A 27,243-nucleotide genomic window follows, 5' to 3' on the forward strand; every position below is an offset into this window, starting at 1 on the left:
AGAAACAATATATCAGATTGTAAATTACTTTATTGCTTTAATGTAGAAATAATTGCTGAGTCTGTGGTAACCAGATAGTGATGGTTAGTTATCTGTGCATCTCAAATGATCTGAAATACTTAAGGGATTACTGTTTAGTCATAAAGAATTTTGACCTGTTTGCTGACTTCTTTTTTAGCAGGACTGCAGCGCTGTTGGAAGATTCAGTCGGTGAAAAATATCTAGCCCCTAATGTAATGAAGCTTGCAACTAATATGCCATTAAATCTCATACTGCCTGCTAGTGCCGTTTGCCAGCTGAAACAACAGGTCTTGAGTATTTCAGGGTGCTTGTTCAGAACCACGTTCCTCGGGCAGACCACCAGGCCTGGTCTGCTCTTGTTTGGACCCTGTACAAAAGATGGAGATGGTGAGAGTACTTGAAATGTTGCCTGGGAGATTTTATAGCCCTGAAATGCAGCATTACAATGAGCATATTGCCACCACATGGCTATTTCTGCTACCTGCACCCGTGTCTACTAAGCCAAACCGTACTTTTTTGCCCCAGCGCTGTGCTGGCATGGAGGTCCTAATGGACAATTTGTTAGGGGCTTAACTTCAAGCTTCCCCTCAAAAGATTTAGGCAGGACAGAAATGGGACACATGGGCAGAGAGCTTGGCTTGCAAGTGCTTTGCAGGAACATGGAAGCGTCTTCTGAGACTGAAGGGGTCTGGCTTGGGGTATGGGTGATTGGCTTTGGATATGGTGGCCCACTGTGTGACAGGAGGGGCACAACTGCTCTTGAGCAGAGTGTTTTGGCACTGGAGGGATGGGTAACTTCTGTGAACTGAAAAGCTGGGAGAGGGATGCCATGGTAACTTGTCTGATGCAGAAGAGGAAAGGGTGTCCTTGCAACGTGCGTTCCTTTCCATCCTGCAGGATCCCAGCAGTCCAAGCCTGTCTCCTGGACCTACCATCTCCAGCCAAGCACAGGCAAACCATTTGCTCCCTGAAAGCCATTTTGCCTTTCCTAATTCTTAGGGAAATCCTCATTGTGCAGGAGGATGAACATCAGTTCTTCACAAGTATCATCCCAGAATAGCAGCCAGAGCTGCAGAAACGAGACCATCAAAACCTTGCAGTGAATGCTGTCCAGACTGTTTAGAGAGGTGGGTCAAGCAGCACAGTACCACATGGGGGTTGTACATGGAGGAAAAGTAAGATGGCTTCTGCACGTAAGGCCTTACACAGGTGATAGTGATTTGAGTACTGAGGTACTCCTGTCAACTGCAAGTGAGAGGACAGTGTTGGCCTTTCCAGCATAGGTTGCAGTCAATGAAGTGAAGGTTTGGGGGACAGCGTTGAACCACATGTTTCACAAGGATGTTTGGCCCTAACCTAATGCAAAACAGACTCCCCAAGTCAGAGGTGAGGAGCCTCAGCACTAGACATTTCAGTCTGCTAGTCCGTTGCTGTTGCACCAAATTAATTACAAGTGTAGACAGTCCCACCACCTTGGGAACTACAGAACTTCCTGGACTGTGACATCTTCCTAGTAAGCGTGGAGATTGAAGACCTTACTGCAAATCTATCTGGAAGCACAGGGTTGAGGAATAGTGCAAGTCTGAAGGAAAAAAAAGCTCATGTTCTTGCTATAGGGATCATTCTGAGAGAGAGGAGACTAGCTGCAGCTACCATTTTATCACTTGGTATTTGCTTGCTGTGACTCTAAAACAATGGAGAACATGCAGGTAAGCAGTGCAGCTGAGCAGCGCAGGATGCATTGCTGTGTGAAAAGGCAGCTGAAGGCCACTAAAATAATTTGGAGCAGATTTGATGACACAAACATTACCGTGACTACTGATTCCAGCAGGAATGAAAACATCAGAGGTGTTCAGCTGTGTTCAAGGATTGCATTGATATGGTCTGATTTACAGCAGAGTAAGGCACCCACAGAGATAGGTCTTTGGAGGAATGTTTCTTTGCAGTGTAAGAATTGTACTTCCAGGTTCTGTTTTCTACACTTTGACTGCACAATAGATCAATTTTCTTAGTTTGCTTAACATTCTTGATAACTACCAGTTGCTATGGAGTTGTGGTGCACCATCAGCCTTTTCTGCCTGTTTATGAGCAAACTGCAAATACTTACCCTTAAAATCCTGTGCAAAACCAGCAACCCAAAAGACCAACATGCAGAGCTGAAAATGGTAAGTTTCTTGCACATTTTTGTAAGACTTCTATCCATTTTTTAAATGACTAATGGTTCAGGCATGCAATGGAGTTATGGAAAGTTAGTTACTGAATAGCAATCAAACTGGGAACTGTATTGGTACATTGCCTCGGCCAGGGCAACGTGACACTACCAGGCAGCAGCTCACAGGGAAAGAGGGTTGTGGTGCAAAAGAGTGGATTTTTAGGAGTAAAAGTAATTTGTTAGTGAAGTTACCTAGATTGAAAGATCTGTGTGTGGGAAATATGGGGCTTTTGTATATCAAAGGTAAAAAAGTCACTTAGAAATTGCTATTGCATGCAATAGGAAAAAAAAAAAACAACTTGGAGGACAAAAAGCACACGGACAAGTGAGTGTTGCCAAAAGTCAGAGTTTGAGGAAACTAGCCAACAGCAGCAGTACCCAGTTCGTTGGATTTTTGTTTTCAGTTTGGTATCAGACTGATTTGAGCCAAACCTAATATTTTCCTTCCATTTCTGGTACTTCTGAAGTTCCTCTGATCCTTTTCAGCTAGATCAGGGTTCTCGTTAGTATTTGTGCTCGCAGCAGGAAGCCATTTTTCTCAGCAACAGCGTGGAAAAAGCATGGCAGCCTTGCTGGATGGAGAGAGGGGCTCCACGCTCCTTGGGCACCTGAACTCCCTCTGAAAATGGTGAGGAGCGAGGCAATGAACAGGAGCTGGGTGCTGAAACACCGCTCTGGAACCAGCCACGCACCAAAAGCACTGTACGGGCTGAAACCTGAGGCCTGGTGTTTTATATTTAATGTTTTCAGTACCACAAGCTTTAGAGAAAGGTGAGAGGCACTTGAATTAACTGGAAATTACTTTTAAATTTCTTAAAACAATTCACGCTCTGAAATACAAGATCATCTGTCCTGCGGAGGGGTAACCTTGGTCTTCAGATGCCATGGCAGCACAGTTCTGGATGCTGCTACCTGTTTCGTTTGTCCTCATCTCTACTGCTGACAAGTAAAAAAAAAGACTTGTTTTGGAACTTAAATCTATGGAATCTATTAAATCTATTTCTTAAATATCAAGAAATACATACTTAATGCTTAGGAAACTGGCATGGGTGAGCCATCCTGCACTGGGACAGGATTGGTGTCCCTAAGGCAGAGCCAATTTAGGGAGTATTCAATAATGGAAATAATGAGAACCATCTGACTAGACACGTGAGCTGAATAAACCCAGATATTTTTGTTTCCTCCACAAAATCCTTAGAGGTAAGTGTTTTGTGGCCCTAACTGAAACCCTTGCGGGTATCTGGTCTTCTGCAGCCATTAAGCGCTTCACAAGGGCCATCCCAAGACGTGATTTAGGTGCCTGCAGCTCCTGGCAGCAAGCGAAGATCTATCAGAAAGTGGCTGGGACTGGGGCGGTGTTGGCAGAGCGCCAGGCACGCTGCTCCCCGCCGGAGCCCAGCGAGCCGGGCGGAACGCTGCTGCGCGGAACGCTCGGCGCAGCTCCTGTTCCCAGCCGACAGCGCCGGCGGGACCGCGCAGGGGGACGGACCGCCGCGGGTCGCCGCGCCGCGGGCACGATGTGGAGCCGCGTCCGTGGCTGGGGCGGCGCGGCCGGGGGCTCCTGTCGCCTCGCCGCGGGGCTCCTCGCCGGGCCAGCGAACGGCCGGGAGGCGGCGGGGGTAGCGCGGCTGGAGGGGAGGCCTCACAGGTACCGTCGCCTCCCGTAAGTCCTTCACCGGGGGGAGGGCGCGCCTGGGGCGGGGGGGCTTTGCCGTGGGGGCCGGGCGGTGTCCGCGGCAGCGCCGCGCGTCGCCCCAGGCCGCGGCCTTTTGAGGGACAGGGCACGCTCGGCTCCCCGGGGAAAGCTGCTCCTGTTCGCCGCAGGTGGGGCCGGCCCGGCGTGGGCGGGGGCTGCCTCTCCGCGGCCTGTGCCCCGGGAGCAGGCGGCCGCTCTTCGCCTTCGCGTTAAACGCGGGCCTCGAGTTTTAGCGACGTTCTTCCGTGACCGTGGCGCCTGGACCGGGCAGGCGGGGTGCGGGGCCTACCCGGTACCGCGCTGTGCCCTGCTGCGGCCGGCCCGCCCGCCCGCCCGCCGCCCTGGCCTCGGCTGCCCTGTCCCGGGAGCCTCGGGGTTTTAAAGCCGCTCGGGCAGCAAGCAGGCCAAGCCCGAGTCCGTCTGTCCTGCTGGGGCTGTATGCTATTGACACCAGTGGGCAGAAGTCATTGGGAAAGTGAAGTCAGGTAGAGGGGAGCGGTTTGGGTTGTGTTTCTCGTGTTGCTTTCCTCGCCGTCCTTCTCACCTTTGCGTGGCGTGAACCACAGGCGTATGGGACCTGAGCACAATCTACAGCGTGTGTACCAGCAGAGCGGTGCTGCCTGTTGGCAGAGGTACCTGCCCAAAGCACTGGCTAAAAGTAGCATTTGGAGGTTGGTTTTTATTTTTATGAAAAGATTTTAACTGCTTTTAATGAGAAATCAGTTGTGTATTTATTTATTTTTATTTCAAAGCTCCTCATTGTTTTTGAACAAGCTCTGATACTGTGATAGTCTCATGTATAAAGCAGCTTGGTTTCGTTAGCTGTGTTTGCTTTCTAAGGTTAGGCTTCCGAGCAGAAGACAAACCTGATGGTAGGTGAAGTACAGTAATGCAAACTGCAGTGTACTAGTGGCCTTAAATGTTTAAGGCTTGCAGTTTTGCTGTGTTTTTCTGACGCTGTGAGCAAAGATCTCTGAATGAATAAATAGTTTTAAGGAGCATGCAGCCTGAATTAATGAAGAACGTGTTTGAAAAAGATCTGTGGAGACTAGTTCTGTGTAAAACAGCAGGACTCCTACCGTCTTCTGAGAAATTTTGTTCTGAAGCTTTCCTTAAATCTTCCCGTTGCTTTTCAACATCGAAATTTACAGTTTAATGGTGGCAATTTATTAAATGCAGAGTGACTGAAGTAATAATGTGGTGCCTGCTAGCAGAATTTTCTTTTTTAGCCAGAGAGAGGTGTGTGTGAGGGGGGAAAGTATTTAAAAATGCTTTCACATCTGTTGAGGTGTTTTATTTTGAAACAAAATAAATATTTAGTTGTAGGTTTTTTTTCTTTATTTTAGTAACTTGAAGGTGGTTTTTAAACAAAAAAGTAGTTGTGAATGTAGAGATTTAAACATTTCATTTTAGAATGTTAAAGAGAACAGTTCTTTGAATTTTATGATAGTTTTTCCAGAGAATGCAGTTGTGTCTGTGTTGCAGCAATATCCTAAGCAGCTCCCTGCTGTCCCTGGCTTCACATCCTCGCCTGCACCGTGCCAGTTTTAGCTTCTTTGCAGTGATGTGGTATACTAGGTAGAGGAGCTGTTCCAGATGGAAAAATAACCAAAATAACTTTTTTGTTTGTTACTGGGTTATCTTGCAGCAAGATCCATTTCCTCATAAGCCTGCACAAATGCTTGGCTGCTATATTGCAGGACGTAGGGTAGGGGAATGGGATCCATAGTAGTGCCACAAGCGTAAAACAATGTGAAGCTAAATGTGTGCGTGCAATCTTTTTTCAGGCAGCTAGGAGTGATCTCTTTGTTGCCTCATTTTAAGAGTTACAGTGAGTTTTCTATAGTACTAATAAATTTAAGTATCAGGTACCAGTAGATTGAAAGTCTCAGTCTGCTACCTAATGCAGGGGTACTTTAAAAGTTTTAAGTTCTTAGATTAAACACAATTTATTTGCAGAGGAGTTAAAGTTGTTTATGTGATTTTTGTGATGAAGAAACCATAAATAATCAAGAGTTTTAAATAGTGCCCTAGCCCTTCTCAGAAGTCAAAAGGTACACGTTTGACATGTACTTAACATACTCAGTTTGCACTCAGTTAGGCCTAGACAGTTGTAACTGATGGGGGTTTTTTTGTAGGCTTGCAAAATTCAGCCTTGGACCCTATTTGTAACTTCTGATTTTTTTAATGTATTTTTTTAAACTTTTTATATCATCTAGCAAAATACAGAAACTCTTCAGCACGAGCAGCGTGCTTTCTACTGAGAAAGATGGATCTACTGCTTCCAAAGACAGCACCACTGAAGTGGCGTCAAAGAGTCAGGGGAGTACAGCAGAAACACCAAAGCAGAAGTTGTTAGACCTTATTGGTAATATGAAAGTAGAAGTGAGCTACAGGAAGAAACTCCAACAGTTAAAAACACATGAGATCAAAAAGCAAGCCACAAACAAGCTGGAAGGCCCAGACAGTGAAGGTAGCGTGCTTCAGAAAACTACAGATGTCCAGCGGTAAAGTATAACAAACTTTTCTTAGCCTGTTTTCTCCTTTTTTTTAAAATGTTTTTCACTATCTAGGACAAAATAAAGCATCAAATGCCATTTCCAAGTATGGAAAACAGTCCTGTAAGGGAATGCAGTGTAGATGCAGATTGCAGTAAGTCACAGGGGAGAGTCTGGATAAGAGATGTTGTGTGCTTTCTACAATATGTTACCTTTTTCTGCACTGAGGCTCTTGAAAGGTAGGACTAGCAGCTGCCTGTGGGAAGTTACTTTAATGGGAGGGGGGAAATATTGTTCAGATAAAATACGATAAAGCTGAGGAAAAAGGGAAAAAAAAAAAAGCCAAACCCAAAATTAAGAATGGCATCATGATTGTTGAGACTCGTGGATGGCTCCCCACCACATTGCGTTTATAATCTTGCAGGTCTGTGCTGCTGGGGTTCTTCAGCCAGTTGAGTACAACAGCTTGTCAGTGTCATTTAGCAGCTGATAATTAGTGCAACATAGGGCAAACCTAGCCTTCCCTCTGGCCACCTGCACCCCCATTTGGGATAATGTGTAACTGTAACTTCTGAGTTATTAAGACATAAATAACAATTTAAATATATTAAGGCTTTTATTTTTTCGTATTTCCATATCTGTTGTGTCTCTTACAGAGGCAAGCCTTTAAATCCAGAACTGGTGGAAGCTGCTGCTGCAGTCGCATCTTCCCTACCACTCAACAAGAAACAGACAGAATCAGAACTACTTGCACAACTAAGACGACATGAAGAAACCACAGATAAACAGAAAAAGGGGGGAACTATTAGCATACGGTCTGTATATTGAATGTTATTCTCAGTAATGTTTGAAATTCTGATTTTGCAATGTCATCTTGAAGGTGACTGGGTTCTGTGTTGGAAAGATGGCCCTGAAAAATACATTTGGACAGGTTACACTTGGAATTAATGAATAATGGGAACATCATTGGTCTGGTTATACCAAACTCCTTAAATTTTGCCATCCTTATTCTAAAATGGTTTTGCAGAAATTGTTTTCCTGCCCAGGATCATTACTTTCTTGGACAGGCTAGCAAAATAACAGGTTTGGTGTTTTTTTTTTTTTCCCCAAGCTTCCGAAATTCTCGCACAATGGATGGATTTGTACATGTTTCAGACATTCTGTCTGGACTGGTGAATTTTCATGACAGCTCTGCAGAACTGAACTAGAGCAGCTCTATTTATAGCCCCACCCTTCCTTTCAAAACTTTCCAGTCAACCCAAGAAACTCATCTCTTGGCTTAACTCCGTTTCCAGTGTGGCTTTCAAACAGATGAGAAACATTTGTTTGGAAACTGAAGCAGTTGTGCATACTGCTTTTTTGGATGATGGCTTAAGACAGATTTTTCGTTCTGTCTTTTTTTTTTTTTAGCTAGTATTCCGATAACTACTCAGAAAATAAGGCATTAAATCCACGTGAAATACTGAACTAAACAGAAAATTGGATCTTCAGCAAAATAGGAATGTGAAACCTTTATTTATGGCTGTTTGTGGTGTGAACTGCAAACTGCTTATCATCTTGGTTTTAATTTATTCTGTGAAAATGAATTTGTCCCAAACCAGGATTTAAGTTTGATCCTTGAATTACTATTTGTAGGTTGCTCTAGGGATCAGTAAAGGATCTGTTTTGTATGTTTATCAGTGGCAAACAGAGTAGCCAACAAACTAGAGATGTTTGTGGCTGATGTCTGCCCTTTACGCGAGTGAAAACTAAGGAAGAATGTGACATGCTTGCAAATAGATCTAGTTAGCTGGTTGCAAATAGATTGGAAAACACAATGCTTAGTGAATAACTTTGTTAAACAAAATGCACGTTCTTCAGAGGTTGTGAAGGGAAAAGGGAGAAACTGCAAGTTTCCCTTTTAGCCTGCATTCATGATTCTCTCTACAAAGAGTGCTAATGGTGGTTGTGGAGAGCAGAATGAAATTATCTCCAAACATGTGAAGTCTATGCTATTTGAGGAGGAAGTATGGTTTTAGGTACTACACGCAAGCATCTCCAAAGGCTGTGTGTGTGCTCTGTTTTCATAATGTCCGCTCAGCCTGAATATAGGAAACCTCGAGAACTTGACAGAAGCTTACCTCTCCATAGGCTTTTGGAACCAAAATGAATAGTTTTAAAGGTTAGAGGTCTGGCTGTTTTATGTAAAATCAATGTCTTTCTGCATTTTTTTTGTTTGTTTTTGTGTGCAGTATTACCAAAAACCTAAGAGACACTTACTAATGTAAGGAGAATAAATAAGGAGTATTTTATATAAAGAATATGTTAATTAAACTCTTAATTACCAGTGAGGTTGTTCCATCTCTGTCACTGGGGTTTTAGAAGAGCAGAGCACGCAAATGTCTTAATAATGGCATCGGCTGTGGGTGGCCAACTTAAATGTAAGTGGAACCTACTTCAGTTCCTGGTAAGATGTTGGAGGACCATACTGATACTGACCGAGCGAATATGTGCAGTGGCTAACCTCATATGGACCTGCATCTATTCCTTAAGGTGTACATACTCTTCCCTAAATGTGGTTGGTCTGTCCACTGGCAACAAGGGCTCGCTCTCCTCTCCACGCATTGCACTTTCCCCAAAGCACTTACCCAGCTGTAGCTGCTGTGAAAGTAGGCAGGCATCTAAGGAAGTTGTAGTCTAAGCAAAAAGGCTTTTTTCTATTGAAAGAAAGTTTAAATACTTCAGAAATTTAAAAACTGAAGGCCCTGCAACTATATAGTGCCTCTCTATAGTTGGTCGGTGGGTTAACATGTGCTATTACAATATTTTATAACAGGCTTGTGGATGAATCACTATGGTTAGAAAAATGCATATTCCTCAACCAAAACCAGCCTTTTTGGTTGGCTAGGAATGTCATAGCTGGCTTGCTCTGATTTGAGTTGGCAAGTTCTACTCCCTGAGGCAGCTTTGTGAACTAGCTTGCTTCTAGCTGGGAATATATGTTAATGGTCTTTATTATATGCCGAAAAGAATCGTAGAAGCATAGAATAATTTGGGTTGGAAGGGACCTTTAAAGATCATCTAGTCCAATCCCCCTGCAGTGAGCGGGGACATCTTCAACTAGATCAGGTTGCTCAGAGCCCCGTTCAGCCTGACCTTGAATGTTTCCAGGGATGGGGCACCTACGACCTCTCTGGGCAACCAGTTCCAGCATTTCACCATGCTCACTGTAAAAAATTTCTTCCTTGTATCTAGTCTGAATCTACCCTCTTTCAGTTTAAAACCATTGCCCCACGTCCTATCGCAGCAGGTCATGCTAAAAAGTTTGTCCCCGTGTTTCTTATAAGCCCCCTTTAAGTACTGAAAGGCTGCAATAAGGTCTTCCGGGAGCCTTCTCTTCTCCAGGCTGAACAACCCCAACTCTCTCAGCCTTTCCCCATAGGAGAGGTGTTCCATCACTCTGATAATTTTTGTGGCCCTCCTCTGGACCCACAAGACAGCAGGTCCATGTCTTTCCTGCGCTGAGGGCTCCAGAGCTGGACACAGTACTCCAGGTGGCATCTCACCAGAGCAGAGTAGAGGGGCGGAATCGCCTCCCTCGACCTGCTGGCCATGCTGCTTTTGATGCAGCCTAGGATATTGTTGGCTTTCTGGGCTGCGAGTGCACATTGCTGGCTCATGTCCAGTTTTTCATCCACCAGTATCCCTGAGTCCTTCTCTGCAGGGTTGCTCTCAATCCCTTCATCCCCTGGCCTGTATTGAGACCAGGTGTTGCCCTGACCCAGGTGCAGGACCTTGCAGTTGGCCTTGTTGAACCTCAAGAGGTTCACATGGACCCACTTCTGGAGCTTGTCCAGGTCCCTGTGAATGGCATGCTGTGCCTCAGGCATGTCAACTGCACCACTCAGCTTGGTGTTGTCTGCAAACTTGATGATGGTGCACTTGATCCCACCATTTATGTTGTAGATGAACATATTAAACAGTAGAAGTTCCGTTTTCTTCCTTGATAGTTAGGTAACAGTTTTTGAAGCTCTGTCAATGGGTGAGTTTTCTAGAAAGACCAGCAACTCCTGCTGATTTTCATGACTGAAAACTTGGTTAATAGTAACCTTTCATAGTTAGACTCTGAGATGAATTTGGTACTTTTGGCTTTCTGATCAGTGTTAAAACTGTTGATTTTAAAAACTCCATCAGAAGGCACTAAAATGCTTTTAATATATTAGAAAGCAATTACTTTTATCCATACAGGATTATTTTGTATTGATTTTTATTTGACAACAAGAGAATATGGGCAGTTTAACTTTTCATTTTTTTTCCCTAAAGGTTTTGCATTCAATATACTGACACATTTTAAAAGCCAATGTATATTCCTCTGTTATTTAAACTAATGTTATTTAAACTATTTAAAAATGAGATACCTTCACAAGCAGTAGAGTCATATAATGCTCAGCTGCAAGAAGTTGGGATACTAATACTGAGATTTATGAGGGTATGAAATAAATTGTACATTGTCCTGATCTTTTGGTTCATACTAACTTTTTTTTCCAGGATTGTGGCATGGCCTCCAGAGGTCACTGTTGTATGCAGTCCTCTCATTGCTTTGTTTTGTAGACGGCGTGAGGACAGCATGTTCACTAGGAGGGGAAAATATTAACGATACAGGAATTTATTTTTCTTAGCGTGGGATGAAGTTTCACTCAATGGAAATTACAACAGCACTATACCAAAATAGAATCAGCGGCACTGCAAGTTGAAATTTCAGCTCCTGTTTTGGGTGAAGAAGAAGTAAAGTAATTCAGAGCTTAGGCGAAAGTATATCCAAAGTTCCTTGGGTCTCTGTTTTTAGTGTTACAATTATTGATTGGTGATCAGGAAGGAGAGAGAATCTGTGCTTGTTACAAAAGCTCTACGTCTTCCCATCTCTGGAAGGCAGAAGGAGCTTATTTTTTTAACCTCATGTTGTGACATCAGGTAATATCATGTAATAGCTAACCACTGTAGGTACACTGGGGTTGGAGTATGAATTTGTAATCTGATGTTTTTCTTTACAAAAGGCATTAAAAACATCTTTGTAGTTTTATTTTTAGTTAATACAGGGGCACTTTTAATGATGGAGTGATGAATGTTGCTGCCAGAAACATTAATATACCAACGATGGGGTGACATCAGGACTTTCCAGTGAGAATATGATAGCATTGACTGCATGTTCTGATAGCTTGGTGGCATAGTCTGTCCAGACCTACTGTGCAAAACCACAAATAAATCAAGGTCGGCTGTGAGAAGAGCTTCTCCAAGGAAGCCTGATCCCCTTGTAGCATGGGAACACTCCAGCCTTGTAGGTCACAGCCAAGCCAAGCAGTTGGGCTGGGCCGTGTGTGACTGACCTTAGGAATTTATCCCCTTGACCCTCAGAAGTGTGTCAAGCCTCTGGCCCAACACCAGCTCACTAATGCCAGTAGGCACTTCGTAGAGTAATTTCTAGTGTGAGATATGCAACTAATCTGAGATTGTTTTTTCTTTAAGATGAAAATGAAATTGTTTAAAACTTGTTTTCAGATGCCTTTCTTTCAGAGTAGGTACTTGAAGCACTATGCTGTTCTTGTTCTGCCATTCGAAACCACATCTAAGACCGAAGAGAAAATCCTACTGTGTTGCTGTGGCAATTAGCTTTTACAATTTTCCACAAGTATTTCTTTCTTGTTAATAAAATCTCTTTTGACTTAACATACAAAAAACATAGTTTGAACTTAATTCAGTTTTTCATAAGAGATATGCATTATTTTTTACTTGGACTGTTTTTGTTTTTTGAGACCATATTTTTCTCTTAAAACTTGAGCACTGCAATTTTGGATGACTGCGTGTTACTGGAAGCGGTCGGGAGGAGAGGATAGCTGTGAGGAATAATTATCAGCTTGGTCTTACCAGCCAACAGACTTGCCAGTTAAGGAGACTAATCGGTGGAGGCAGAAAGGCGGTGTGTTTTGCCCTTCACGTTCAGAATGAGCTGCAAACCGCGCCGGAAGAAATCAGAGCATTTGTTCTTCACATATGATTTTGACTACAGAATTATGAAGGCAGATGCGGTCTGTTAATGCTGTAATATGATTACGCAATGCAGCAGATTGCAGTGCATCAGGAAAGGTGACCTACTTATTAGGGTGGCATGATGACCCACGTCAGCTGATGTGTGAAGGCAAGCTTCCTTTTGGTTTGCAGCAGCACAGCTCTGTCCCTGGGCAGTGTTGGTTCCTGTCCAAAAAAAATGGTGATTTTTACCTCCCTATTTCAGTGTATTCCTTGTATCCAGAGAAATTCCTCATTTACTTAAGCAAAACATACCTAGTGCACTCTGTGCATATTGGTATGCAGATATATGAAATTTTCTTTTAGTTGGAAACTAAATAATTTCAAAGAAAGCACTCGTAGATTTAGTAGACTACAATAGCACTTTTCATTTAATCTATATAGAATGTAACAACTGAGGTGGTTTAAAAAGTAAGACTTGAGTGTTTGATGACTTAAATGGGTGTATTTTGTGAGGAACATATAATTCTGTCTTATAGAGGTTTATGAAAACAATTGAGCTTACATTTTCTGGTTAATACCTGTGACAAACTTTCTTGCTTTGTCGATTTGTTGAGTTTTTACATTCATGTTTTTAATTTCAGCAACGTTATTTCAGAAATGGCAGTTAAAAGGCATTCCCCAGCTCAGAGAGGTGTGAGGATATCCAGTCGCATTTCCTTGGAATTGGATGAGGATGGTCAAAGAATCAAGCTTGAAAGATTGTCACCTCAGTCTCTTGACTCCAGAAGGTATTTTTGTTGTGTTCCCTTCCAATAGGAATGTGCAAAAAAATTACTAATGGATAATATTTTAGATTTAGTTGTACCTATTCATGTTACCATGATACTTCAGAACTTAAAGAAATTACCTAAGTATTTTTCAAAAGAAGCACTGTTAGCGTTGAAATAAACTTCTGTGAGAACACATTAGTTAATGTTAACCAGGTAATCAAATAATGTGCACTTTTTAATATTAAATTTTAGATAATTAAAAATACTTGGTGCTGAAATGTAATTGTGTTTGTTTTAACTAGTTTAAATTATTCTCACTTATGCATAATACAATTTTATATCACTTTCTTAACTTTTTGGGAAATGGAGGTTTTGAAAGCTTACTTTCATCTAATGGAAAGCTTTGATAAATGTTCTATGTTTAGAAAAGTTTCATCCATTCTGTTGGGGTTTTAAAGAGATTTGGAAGTTGTTTTTTAATTTTTTTTACCACGTTGTTGCAACTGGTAAGTCATTCTGTAATTCATTTCTCTATTGTCTGTGACATAATTGTCTATGAAATGAACTTTATAATTTACATGATGATGTCAGGGTACTATCTTGCTGCTGGTTATGTGGCCAGTCTATTTCCTAATAAACTAAGGAGTGCTCTTAAATTTTATTTTATTTTTTTTCTCCTGTAAGCTATTCTTTCTTGCCTGCGGTTTTTTTATTTTCCCATGGCAGCTCATCATCACATTCCTTCTCAGTATTTTCTTTCTCTAGCAGTTGAGGGAGTCATTTCTGTTTAGATAGATAAAGCTGAAGGCAGAATTTGGATAACTAAGAAAAAAAAAAGGCACAAACTTATAGGTGAGTAGATGTACAATATTCTGCCCTCTTGGCCGACTCATCTATTTCAGTATATTGTAACCAGAGAGTTGTGACTTCCCAGAAGTACCAAATTGTAATATATGCATTGAGCCATGTAGATCATGCAAAAACCTCAAAAAAGTGGCTATAGCCAGTCATTAGAAGAACTTAGCTTGCTTGCTGAAATGTTTCTGAGTAACTTCCTTGTTCGTGAACTACCAAACTGTTGAGGTGTGTTAGGGAAGTATCGCTGGGGCCTCTTCAGTGTTATAAGGCCAGCAAGCAGTGTTTTCTTTTCCTCATGCAAAGCTTGTAGAAAGTGCAAGAGGAACTTCTTGTAATGGAAGTTGAAGGGAAGAGATGGAACAAGGTTCCAGACCAAGCCCTTATGACTTAGATATTTCTGTCCTGGGATTTTCATTCAGCTATAAGCTGCGGGTTTGAGGAGCAAGGGAACTGACTTCATTATCAGTTGCTGAATAACTCTATAGATATTTTTAATGTGGGAAAAATTATCAGACAGAGTTGTAGTCACACAAAAGTAATTTTGTTATTAGGGTACGATTCTTTACTGACTATGAGAAATACTTTATTTAAGGTGTTGGATTAAAAGTTTTTCCAAGTTTGAAAGAATAGAAATAATATGAGCTAGAAGTATAAACTGAAAACTTGAGCTATTACATGCTCATACAGTGTATATTATTTTATATCTTTGCTAAACTTTTCATTTATTAACATACTGCAAAGTAAAGTGAATTTCACTTATGTTTGAGAACATTTATTAAATTTATGGTATCTGAGAAGCTGTCTCACCCTCTTTGTGTGATGAAAATGTACTTGGTATATAACTTCAGGAACAGTACCTTAAAATAGTTTTTAAAATCCCTGTAATGAGCAAACTGTCTCCAGTTTCAGCCCTACGTTTCCTCCTGCATCCCTGAAAATACTTATCTACTGATAATATGAAAAGAATGGGTTTCCGAACAAGATATCCTAAAAAATATCTAAGTTTAAATCGAGTTAGTAGATATCAATGAAATGAGTGATGTTGCTTTATAGTAATTTGAACTAGTCATTTTAAAATAAATGTTCTTCCAAGTCATGCTTGTATCTTCAGCCAATGTTATTGGGAGTTATACAGAGATAGGAAAATATAATCCTAAACCAACATTCTTTTGAGGCTCTGTAATTAGATTGCTCTGTGCTGAAACAGATCCAGGGTAGTTACATCAGTAAAATGTAATATGACAAGAGCAGGTTTGCAGAAGTAGTTGTGGCCATCAGAAATCTGCAGTAAATCCAGAGGGGTGAAATTTTAAGGTCAGGAAGGGCAAGTATTGCCAGGGTAACAGTAGATATGTAATAACATAAAGTAGGAACTACTAGAATTTCAGTAGAAACCTGGAAGATTGTATGATTAAAAGAATCATTTGTTCTAAAGTTAAGTATGTTCTATAGTAAAGGCATTGGTTTTTCTTTGTTTCCATTTATAAGAAAATTTATTTTGATTACTTGTTGAACTCTTGGATTTTTAAAAGTTTTTTTAGTATAGGTTTATGCTAAAGATAAATATGATTAGAAATAGATGTCAGAGTGAAATATTTTTATATTCAGAAGAGAGAGCATCAGGGTGATGCTATTTAAAATATATCATACAGCTATACTTTGAGTGTTTGCCATATGGCAGAGAAGGTGGCTGTGTAATCTTCCAAAAAGGCTATTTATGTCATAAAGCAGGAATTGTTTGATTTAGCTGTTGCCTTTTCTCTTCCTGAATTGTGCAATATTTTTTACAGGGAAAAAACCCAAATCATCAGGTTCACTTTTTAGTTGCAACTTTGTAAAATTGCTTGAGTACTGTGGTTTCATACTGTTTAGCTTTGTTCAGATTCTTAAATATTTCAGTAAAAAATGACTGCAAATATAGTGTTTGATTTATGCTCATTCTTTCACACGGAAATGTTTTGGGAAGTTCTGTTACAGACAAATAATAAAGTCATAAACACTTTCTCTGGTTAAAAGCCTTAGTGAGAGTCACTATCTCTTTTTTTTTTTTCTCCAGAGATCTGTTAGTTCATGAGAATATTTTGTGCTTTTAAATTTGTTATCTGGCAATGTTGTGAAGTGTTGTGAAATACTAAATATCGTTTTTCTTTTTTGTTTATAGAAGTCTCAAAGTAGGAAGGAGGCTTAATATATTCACTAAGGCTTCTACTGAAACAGAAAACGCACTGAAAACAGGTTAGTGGAAATTCAATAATGAAAAACCCAGTGAAGCCAAGTTCTGAATTTTTAGAATATCAAGAGATTCACTGTTGTGAAGGAGACTTATGACCTGTTAATTTCCTGCTTTCATACCTATAAAAAAATGAATACTTTAATGTAACTCTGATTTTTAGTAAGCAAAACTTCCATGCAGTGTAATAGATTAATATTTTCTGTACTAATCAGGACATTCTGTTACTGAACTTGAAGGGTAAAACTGGCTTTTTGTCACTAATGCCAGTCTTTCTTCTGTGAGTGTAAAATTAGCCTGGAGAATGGGTACATTGGCTCCAGTAGCTTATTTGGTCAAGTTGCAGACTTGCTGCATTCATTTTATGGCAAAGAAACACAAGGCTGTGATCCCAGGGAAACAAGTGTGCTCTACAGGTAGCTAAGCATAAGCAGGGTAGAAAAAAACCCAAGAACACACATTTGATTGTTTTGTGGCCTTCTCTTGTTTAGTGTTGTATATGTAGCTTAAAAGATCCTCTAAGTGGCTGACAAACGATGCCTTGCTTTACCTACTGTAAAGCTCTTCATGTGTGTTTAGAATCATAGAATGGTTTGGGTTGGAAGAGACCTTTAAAGGTCATCTAGTCCAACCCCCCTGCAGTGAGCAGGGACATCTTCAACTAGATCAGGTTGCTCAGAGCCCCATTCAGCCTGACCTTGAATGTTTCCAAGGATGGGGCATCTGCCACCTCTCTGGGCAATCTGTTCCAGTGTTTCACTACCCTCCTTGTAAAAAATTTCTTCCTTGTATCTAGTCTGAATCTATCCTCTTTTAGTTTAAAGTCATTACTCCTTGTCCTATCGCAACAGATCCTACTTAAAAAGTCTGTCCCCATGTTTCTTATAAGCCCCCTTTAAGTACTGAAAGGCTGCAATAAGGTCTTCTGGAAGCCTTCTCTTCTCCAGCCCGAACAACCCCAACTCCGCCTTTCCCCATAGGAGAGGTGTTCCAGTCCTCTGATCATTTTCGTGGCCCTCCTCTGGACCTGCTCCAACAGGACTATGTCCTTCTTGTGCTGAGGGCTCCAGAGCTGGACACAGTACTCCAGGTGGCATCTCACCAGAGCAGAGTAGAGGGGCAGAATCACCTCCCTCGACCTGCTGGCCACGCTGCTTTTGATGCAGCCCAGGATACGGTTGGCTTTCTGGGCTGCGAGTGCACATTGCTGGCTCATGTCCAGTTTTTCATCCACCAGTATCCCCGAGTCCTTCTCTGCAGGGCTGCTCTCAATCCCTTCATCCCCTGGCCTGTATTGAGACCAGGTGTTGCCCTGACCCAGGTGTAGGACCTTGCAGTTGGCCTTGTTGAACCTCAAGAGGTTCACATGGACCCACTTCTGGAGCTTGTCCAGGTCCCTGTGAATGGCATGCTGTGCCTCAGGCATGTCAACTGCACCACTCAGCTTGGTGTTGTCTGCAAACTTGCTGATGGTGCACTCGATCCCACTGTCTATGTCATTGATGAAGATATTAAACAGTACTGGTCCCAATACGGATCCCTGAGGGACACCACTTGTCACCGATCTCCATCCAGACATGGAGCCATTGACCACTACTCTCTGAATGCGACCATCCAGCTGGTTCCTTACCCACCAAATATATATGCCAAAACTCATGTAAGATAAAAACAAAAAACAAAGGCAAAACAGGTATCACCCACCTTCATATTCACTGAATGGCACAGCTCTGCAGGAACAGTCTCAATGCCACATAAGGGGGATAGCTTTCATGCGTGAAGGCTTTGCTTTACTACAGACTGGGTTTTGGCTAAGACTGGGTGAATATGGGCAAGTTATGTGAAGAACTCCCTCTCTCACTTTTCTTTCTGAGCAGTGAAACTGTGCACTGTTAGCACTGATCTTTAATATGCTGATTTCCCTAAGCTACTCTGAGGCCCTTTGGAAAAAAGACTTTATTCCAGTGTAGTGACTTAGAACTATATATAAAGCCAGCAGCTGCAGAAGAAATAGTATTCCTCTCTGTTATCTTGGAAAATGATAAATATTTGTTTCTGTTTCAAGAGCAGGACTGTTAGTTTTTGCCAGATTCTAGCTGAGTAGTTTTCTCTTTTTTTTTACACTTGAAACTGCAGGGAGAAATTAATTTGTTTACTTAATTTCATTAGTAAAATGTCAGATAGTGCTATTTGCATATTTTCAAGCAACTGTGAGCTTTCTGAATGCAGCCTTCTCTGTGGTGGACTATGGAAGTTGCTTATGAGAATGGAATTCAATTTGCTGTTTTTTAAGACTGCCAATTTCCTTAAAATCGGTCCATTTTACATATAAAAACATAATGAATGATGCAGTGTTTGTTTTTAGCTATCTTGACAAATGTAATGTTCAAGTAACTGGCGTTTGAGTTGAATCAAATTTACTCAGGTAAAATGGTGAGAATTTAACCTTTCTTTTTTGCATGAGTACAATGCAGATGCAAAGGCACATAGCAGTCACCCTAGATAAAAAGTTGAGATATGCTTTTTTTTAACACAAAACTGGAATGTGCACAAATTGTGTAAGAGCAAGTGGACTTTACTGGATTTTTTAATTAGACATGGTGGTTTAACCCCAGTTGGCAACGAAGCACCACACAGCTGCTCGCTCACCTTCCCCCCACCCCCCCGATGGGATGGGGGAGAGAATTGGGGAAAAAAAAAATAAAACCCATGGGTTGAGATAAAGACAGTTTCATAGGACAGCAGAGGAAGAGAAAATAATAATAATAATGATGATGATAAAAGAACGTACAAGACAAGTGATGCACAATGCAATTGTTCACCACCTGCTGACCGATGCCCAGCCCGTCCCCAAGCAGCGATCGCTGCTCCCCAGCAAACTGCCCCCAGTTTATATACTGAGCGTGATGTCATATGGTATGGAATAGCCCTTTGGCCAGTTTGGGTCAGCTGTCCTGGCTGTGCCCCCTCCCAGCTGCTTATGCACCTGGCAGAGCAGGGGAAGCTGAAAAGTCCTTGACTAGCATAAACATTACTTAGCAACAACTAAAACATCAGTGTGTTATCAACATTATTGTCATCCTAAATCCAAAACACAGCACTATACCAGCTACTAGGAAGAAGATTAACTGTATCCCAGCTGAAACCAGGACGTTAGATATTAAGAAGTAAGCTCCTTTCAGCTTTTTATGTGGTGTTTCCTTGTTTGATTCCAGGTAGCCTTGAGGAAGTCTACAATATATTCTAAGCCAGGAGGCTTATTACTTGGCTTGCTGACTAAGCCTGATGACAAAAATTTTTTTGCGTTAATCTTGGGAAATACCAGTGTGATACTTGATACCTTGATTCATTTGCTTTCACGTTCTTGGTTCATATTAGTGGAGATAATGAGTTAAAATATTGTTTATACATGACAGAAAAGCAAGTTCTGTGTTATGTATTGAATATTTATTTTGAAGACCTGAATGTTAACTGGAAAGTAAATTGACATCCTGAAAAAATTATGCATAACTGTTAACATAAAGTATCAGTAACTGTTAACATAAAATATCAGTATTATTTTCTGTTTCACAGAGGTGAAAATATAATGTTTATCACCTTTACTGCAAGCTTGAAAAAATGAGTTTCTGCTCTCTTCTGTTAGAAGATTTATTAGTAGCGCATTATTAGAAGGTATTCTTTAAGATGTGGACAATAATTTCATTCTGGTATGGTTTCTCATGTTGTCTTTTATCTGTATTTTATTCCCGCCTCCAACCCTCAAATCAAAGTAGGCAGCTAGGGAATATAGTTCTGGAAATTTCCCTGCTAAGTAAGAAATAATTTGAAAAAGTATCTTCTGATTTAACACAAAAAAATGAAAACACTTTTCAGTATGTAAAAATACTGTTTGCCCATTTTGTTTTTTTCTTGAAGGAGGGGGGAGATTTTTTTTTCTAAATCCAGTTGAGTTGTAAGCCACTGAGCCAAAGATGAAAGTGTACCTTAATTTCAAATACTTGCACTTATGAGGAGTAAAGTAATAGCTGATTGGCCATGATCCACTTCAAATGGACTGTAACATTTGAATTTGCATCAAGATCTCTGTTCCAGGGAGCTTAGGGTGAACTGATAACAGGAGGAGACAAGAAAACAAAGGGGAGTGCGACTTAGGCCAGCTCATGAGACGGCAGCCCAAGGCACTCCCAGCGGTTCCTCCCTGTCCTGAGTAACAGCTTGTTCCCTTCACTTCAGTGATGCGGTTCAGTCTGGGCTCATGACCAGTTCTCCTGGGTGGAGGGGCAGGAACTCCTTAAGAGTAACTCTGCTGCCATGTGAGTACACTTTGATTTAAAAAAATAAATAATAATTGTATGCATCAGGAAAGATGCATCCCTAAAGGGATTGTTTTGGCTTTGGGAGAAGAATAGGAAATCAGGGTTTCTCAAGCCCAAGAGACAAAAACTGGGACACTTATGAGTGTTGGAGAAGGAATTGCCATCATTTGTAGATCGAGTTGTCTCCCTGAAGGGAGTATAGTTGTGAAGTACCTGAAAACTCCTGTAGTAAGCAAAATTCCTTTAGCAGAGTGCACCAGTCAAGTTCAGAGTTTTTTGTATGTACAATTTGTGAAAGACAAAAAGGACAAAAAGATTGTGGAAAAATTGAATTCCTGCTCTGTGTGAAAGGCTTAAAAATAAATTATCCCCTAGGAGTTCAGAATACATTTTCACCAGACATTTGAGAATTTAATGGACTTTGATTTCAACAGAGAATTCTGATTTGAGAAAGGTGATGCTGGCATCTAAGGTAGAAAAATTTGCACAGCCAAAAGTACTCGTCTCCATAAAGGTTAATGTTAAAGGGCTTTGTTTTAGCTAATGAGCAAGTCTTCGGCATACTGACAGATCTTTACAAAATTTCTTTTTTAGTATCTTCACCAACAATTTGGGATCTGGAATTTGCGAAGGAAATTGCAGCAATAACTGCACAGCCTCCCCGAAACGGTTTTGAGGAAATGATCCAGTGGACAAAAGAGGGAATACTGTGGGAGTTCCCAATTGACAATGAAGCTGGTACATGCACTGTTAACTTTTATTATCTGTCTATATTTATCTTTTTTGAGAATTAGAGCATGTTTTGACCTTTGACTGTTTTAACATAGTGTTTCAGCTATGAGTCATGCATTTAGTAGTAAACAAATAATAGCTTTCCAACTGTCCCAAATCAGACGAACTCATTCTGGCACTCTTCAGGTGAAGTTCTGCAGGTGGTTTGGCTGATCTGAGGACCGGCTGCTGCCAAAAAGGGGAGAACTCCATCCCTCCCTCCTTCCCGTTCTCGCTCAGCCCTGATGCTTTCAACACCAAAAAGCTATTCAAGTCTATTTCATAATACCTTTTACTATGCAACTTCTTTAAAGAAGCTTCTAGTGGAGGATGGGGAATCTTAAAACTGCTGTGTGTGTTTTATAATGCTGATTCTGTTCTTTGGTGTGGCTCTCAGACCAAGTGGCTAGCCGGATCCTAATCAGCTATCTGCCAGTTCCATATCTGTGCCGGCCGAGTGTTAAACAGTTGTTTGCTCCCTTTGTTCTATCTGTTTCATAAGAATAAACAGTCACAATATTCACTCACTCTGGGCATCTATCTTAACTAGACATCTTTGTGCACGGTATTTACAGCTCTGTGTGAAGTTAAGCCAGCAGAGAGAGAGCAAATGTTAAAGAAGGGAAGAACAACTACATAAAGCAAGTGTACACTTTAGGAAAGGGGACTTCATAACTTCAGGGAGAGCTTGGTTGTGGTTTTGTTTTGTTTTGTTTTTTAAAAGACTTTAAAGACATCAAACAGAACTACTTCAGAATGATTCAGTCACTCAAAGCAAAACAGGTTAGTATCTGAAGCTGGGATTCTTTGCAAATCTGTCCTATACTGAGTTGCAAATTGCATAATGTGGTTCATTGTTTCTTAATGTTTATTCTCATCCTATTTTGGCAGTTTCTTCACAGAATTTAATCACTGCTCCTAGAATTGATCTGTTCCGTCATGTAGAAATCCGAGTATATTCTAGTCATGTTTTTGCAAGCTTAAAACCACTGTGGCCAATGGTTTTTCTGTTGTTGTAATGTGGCTGGAACCCTGCTGTCTGGGGCCGTAAGTGGACCAGGCGTCTTTGGCGGCCAATGGTTTTTCTATGCAGCAATGTGGCCGGAACCATGCTGTCTGGGATGGGGTGGCGAATGGACAAAGAGTCTTTACATATACTTAAACAAGAATCTTTATTGATTTGTCCGCAAAGACTAGTCATGCGGAAAATTCCAGTGGAATGTTCCAAAATCTGTCGCCTCTCAGGTTGAAATACCAGGTCAGTAAATTCCATGCTATCAAACTGCTAGCCACAGGCTGTTAAGCAGATCAGGTATGTCAAAGCACAATTAAAAGCTTGAGAACCTCGCTCCAATTATATCAACATACTGTAATTTCAGTGGCTCTGCAAAAGAAAGATGCCCCTTCCTGCTGTTAATTTTGCAGTTTCATAAGTCATCTCCCTCAATAGGAGGACATTACCTCAGCTTGTTCTGTATCAAGAAATGTGTAATTTTTCTTTTATGACACAAGCACGTGGCTTTAAAAACATAAGTGTAATTAAATTTTCTATTGAGGAAGCATGTATACTCAACTTTTAGCGTTATGAAAACCTTTAAAGTTTTAAATGAAATATAAAAAAGAAAGAAGACCGCTTATAACTGTTTTTCTTGGCTCCAGAGCATCTCCAGTGTTCTTGTTGGAGTGTTTTACCAAGGCACTGTGCTGTGCTTTGAGGCATCAGGGCAAGGTCATGATTTTTAAAACTTCTCTGGCCTTGGTGCGAAGATCTGAAGATGTGGCTAGACGTACTGGCTTGCTGCAGTGGCCAGTAGCAGTCTTCCCCCCCGACCCTGCTGCCCTGTTGTCTGCTCCTGCCTGCATGTTCTTTCCCTTATCCGATGCAGTTGAAGTCACTGTTAGGCAGAAAACTACCTTTTTTTCCTCTCCATCTCTCCGACCTCTGATTAATTTTTACCAGATTAGCAAACCATTAGTATAGCTTGCATAACATTGTTGTCATTCCTCCTCCTTTCTGCTTGCTTCTTCTGCTTCTAGTAGCTTTAGTTCTGCTCCGTGACTTGCCGTGGCAAAAAGTTTGGAAAAAAGTTGATTTCTGCCCCTTTTAAAAATTATTTCTGTGCATTTATGACTTGATATCCTGAGGAGTGCAGTCATTAAAAAGGACAGTGCAGATTATTGGTGCTGCTTTGCTTTAGCACGTCATTTGGAGGAGCAAATGCTTCTGGTGGGCCAGAGATTGTTATGGCAGAAGTGATAGGCTTAATGGAAGTCTTGGAAAATTAATGCCTCAGTTGCCCCTGATGCCTTCTGTAGGCAGAAGTTCACCAAGTCCTCTTCTGTCTGTTTTGCTGAGATGCTATTCCCAGCAGAGAAGCATTGGATCAGTTTGCCAGGAGAGGTGACAAATGTTACACAACCATTTTAGAGTGGGTTTGCTTTACTAATTCTGGGTCTATTCTAGGGACCTACTGTAAAAGCATGATTTATCTCATTCTAAAAATCCTAGAATCATAGAATGGGTTGTATTGGAAGGGACCTTTAAAGATCATCTAGTCCAAACCCCCTGCCATGGGCTGGGACATCTTTCACTAGATCAGGGTACTTGATCATCTTTATAGCATGTCAGCAACACTCCCTATAAGGATAGACATCTGCATTTGCGATGTCATCCTTAAGGCAAGGTTGGTCATGTCTTGGAAGGGTTAGTGTTTTACTAGAGAAATTCCCCAGGCTTCCTGTTTTGTAGTACGTAAGGGATTGGAAATAGGATATTGAGAGTAAGCGACTTCTTGATTTGAGTTTGATAAAGAAAATCCTCTACTTTAGATGCCCACCATGCATGTTCTTTCAAATTAGGTTTCTGAGGACAGTGCAAGAGAGGCTGAGGGACAGGCTGGTTCTTCCCGTGTAGCAGGAGTTATGGCTTGCTGGGGGTGGGGGGAGTCATGCAAGCATATCTCATCTAATCAGTTCCCACCAGAGGTCTCAGCCTCTGATGCTTTGGGCAATTGTGGTCTCTTTTTGTGTTGCACACTTTACTTTTTTGAGGGCTGAAATATGTGGTCTAACTGAAATGTTTGGACTTAACACTTCATACTCAAACCATATATCATATCTTTGACAAATGGGAGATCAAAATATATGATGTAATATTTCCTTCTGACCTGCATTTTTGGTTTGGGATATAAATGGTTTAATTTCTTTTGAGTTAGAGATGAAGATTGGTGAAATTATTAATTAGGCATAATCTCTCTTGATACCCTGTATCTATCCCCAAAAGAAGAGCATTCAGAAGGCCAAGTTTTACTGTCAGCATTACTCAGACTCTTTCAGTAGTGGGTTCATTGGTTTAGTGCTCTTGGATTTTTGTGACCAGCAAAAGTATGGAAATCTGGAAAGGATGTTAGCTTGTGAAAGCAACCAGCAGCATCCAGGTGCAGTGAGATTCCACCTTTCCTTGGTGGGGGAAAGTCGGTGTGGGTGGCATGATAAAAGGATCGTGCTTCTGGAAGTGGACATAGGTTTCCAAGCACAGCAGAAATACACTTCTGAAGCTGACATGACCTTTTTTTTTTTTTTCCTTTTAACAAAAAGGAAAAAGAAGAGAGCTTCTGAAGAAGGAAACATGCTTTCTTTTTCAAGGACAAGGGAGATAAATGTGGCATGTAGTTGGTATTGATACAATCACATATTTCTGGGAAAAATCTGTGGGGAAAAATAGAGGTATTTCTCAGCTCCTTCAGGTATTGCAGTACCTAAAGTTTAAAACAGGAAAGAAATAATGCGAACTTAACGAATACAAGCTGAGAGACTTCTTCATCCCAGAGATGTGCATAATTTCTTCTGAAACTGTAGAAACTCTAACACAGGAGGAAGCCTAGGACTGACATGGCTTAATTATCTCAATTTTAATACTCCTGATTTAATGTTGTCAAATAATATATCATATCCTAGCTAGTATAGAAAAACATGTACACTTTATGTCTGTGGTGTAGACTTCCCATTTTTGTAATCTGGAAATGTTCATATGCAATATTTTTCTCTAGTAACAGATTGTTACTTAAAGGTGCAAATGTAATTTACAAATCTGGAGCAAATTGGGATCAAATAAAAATTTTCACTTATCCCTAACTGAAGAAAAATCTTACAGTTGCAAATCCCAGTTTGCCTTGGTTTTTTATCTCGGAATTGGGAACTGTGAAAGCAGCCTTTTTTCTGTATGTAGGAATTTATGTTCTGAGTCTTTGTCTTGTGTATGCTAGCATCATCGTATGAACAGCAGCAAAATAAATCCATGGGACAGAGAAGAGAACTTTTCTGATAGGGACAGAGAATAGAAATTTTCCATAGGATCTGAGCTGTGCTTGATTAGAGATCTACAGTAATCCCTTGTCCTGTGTTCCTGTGGATGCTTTTGAATGCATCATTTTTTGCACTGATTATGACTTAAAAGTAGCAACTGTTGAGATACACAATATTTTTACATCGGCATACACTCACAAATTCAGAAAGCGTTAGAAAAACAATTTTCTTTGCCCATTTGATAGCAATAGGATGTCAAAACCATGACTTGGAATGAACATGCAAGTGTGCGTTAGCTGTTCAGTATTAGATGCTTTATGAGGTTGCCTCATTTGTTCAAGACTAGCTTGTATTCTTTAATCCTCTGCAGAATTTAGGCAATCAGTGTTTTCTTAAATAATTTATTAAGAAAGTGTCCCCAGTCTAAAAGGTGCTACCCATGATGAATCAAGATTTTCATGTATTGAACGAACAGGTTGTTAGCAAGAAGATTGATTTATTTTTTTTAATCTTTCCCCCGCTCCCACGTCGGCATCAGCTTTCAGCAAGATTACCAGCCAGAAAGTTGATTTAAATATTAGATATTCTTATAAATGAGAGCACAAAATGGAAGTAATATGGTAGACAGGAGTATGATATATCCTGACATTAATTTTTGTGTGGAGGAAGAAATTAATGTCTTAAAATTCTGCAGTTTCTTCCACTTCTGTGTGGTTGGCTTAACTGTGCAAAATAATTAAAAGGCACAGAATCATTAATTTTACTAATTTAAGATTATTTGCAGACTATTTCCTTTTTTGCTTTGTTAAATTTGCTGTTATGATAACAACTTTGTCATTTTTTTTGTCCCTTCTGTTAGGGATGGAGGATGATGCTGAATTTCATGAACATATCTTTCTGGAGAAACACCTCGAAGACTTTCCCAAGCAAGGACCTATTCGCCACTTCATGGAATTAGTCATCTGTGGGCTTTCGAAAAACCCATACCTCAGTGTTAAACAGAAGGTTGAACATATTGAGTGGTTTCAGAAGTATTTTGAGGAAAAGAAGGAATTTCTTCAAGAGATGTGAGACTTGGCAAAGTGCTTAACCTTGAAATGAAGAATCATTATGTCAAGACTGATGATTTCTTATAATGGAAATACTGTCACTGAATAGTAGTCATGTGACCTGAAAATTGTATTTTAAATAATAAACTGAAAGGTCATACTTTCATGTGTGTATGTCCGTGGATATGTAGATATTTTCTGACAACAAAAGAAGGAACTGAAAAGTATGACTTCTGTAGAAAGTGCATTTCAAATTTAGCTTGTCAAAATTGTTGTCTTTTAAATTTGAAACTAATCTTTTGACCATACGAAATATTAGGTCTAATTCCACTTCCTACACCCTTCACCCTTGGTGTGTATCTTGACAGGTTTGATTGTCTTTCCCGTTCTGGAAAACTTGCAATGCTTTAATTTTTAAAAACTCGTGATACAGCTCTAATTTTGAAAAGCTGTTACTGAGATAGTAACAATTCATTTTGCTAATTCATTAAATACACTGGTATTTTGGATGGTA

The 27,243-nt window shown here is 40.6% G+C and overlaps 1 protein-coding gene across 5 annotated transcripts; it reads left to right on the forward strand.

Moving 5' to 3' along the window:
- The first annotated feature begins 3,687 nt into the window (after positions 1-3,687).
- Positions 3,688-27,243, forward strand: MRPS31 (mitochondrial ribosomal protein S31). Of its 5 annotated transcripts, none has more exons than XM_072850302.1 (8): positions 3,688-3,896; positions 4,496-4,600; positions 6,149-6,436; positions 7,084-7,242; positions 13,075-13,221; positions 16,223-16,296; positions 21,199-21,342; positions 26,540-27,243. In XM_072850302.1, the coding sequence occupies exons 1-8, from the start codon at positions 3,751-3,753 to the stop codon at positions 26,749-26,751; spliced, it is 1,275 nt and encodes a 424-aa protein (XP_072706403.1). In that variant the 5' UTR covers positions 3,688-3,750; the 3' UTR covers positions 26,752-27,243. The 5 variants fall into 5 exon arrangements, with proteins under 5 accessions (XP_072706403.1, XP_072706404.1, XP_072706406.1 ...); XM_072850303.1 differs by having other exon boundaries at positions 3,688-3,881; XM_072850304.1 differs by lacking the exon at positions 3,688-3,896 and adding an exon at positions 4,353-4,414.

The sequence above is a fragment of the Ciconia boyciana genome, chromosome 1, assembly GCF_034638445.1.
Source record: "Ciconia boyciana chromosome 1, ASM3463844v1, whole genome shotgun sequence".
In the NCBI taxonomy this organism is placed as follows: Eukaryota; Metazoa; Chordata; class Aves; order Ciconiiformes; family Ciconiidae; genus Ciconia; species Ciconia boyciana.

Bases quoted from the DNA above. Each gene is read 5' to 3' on its own strand.
- MRPS31 (XM_072850302.1), top strand. From the start codon at position 3,751: ATGTGGAGCCGCGTCCGTGGCTGGGGCGGCGCGGCCGGGGGCTCCTGT. The intron at 6,437-7,083 runs GTAAAGTATAAC...TGTCTCTTACAG, and splicing joins AAAACTACAGATGTCCAGCG to AGGCAAGCCTTTAAATCCAG. The intron at 21,343-26,539 runs GTACATGCACTG...CCCTTCTGTTAG, and splicing joins CCCAATTGACAATGAAGCTG to GGATGGAGGATGATGCTGAA.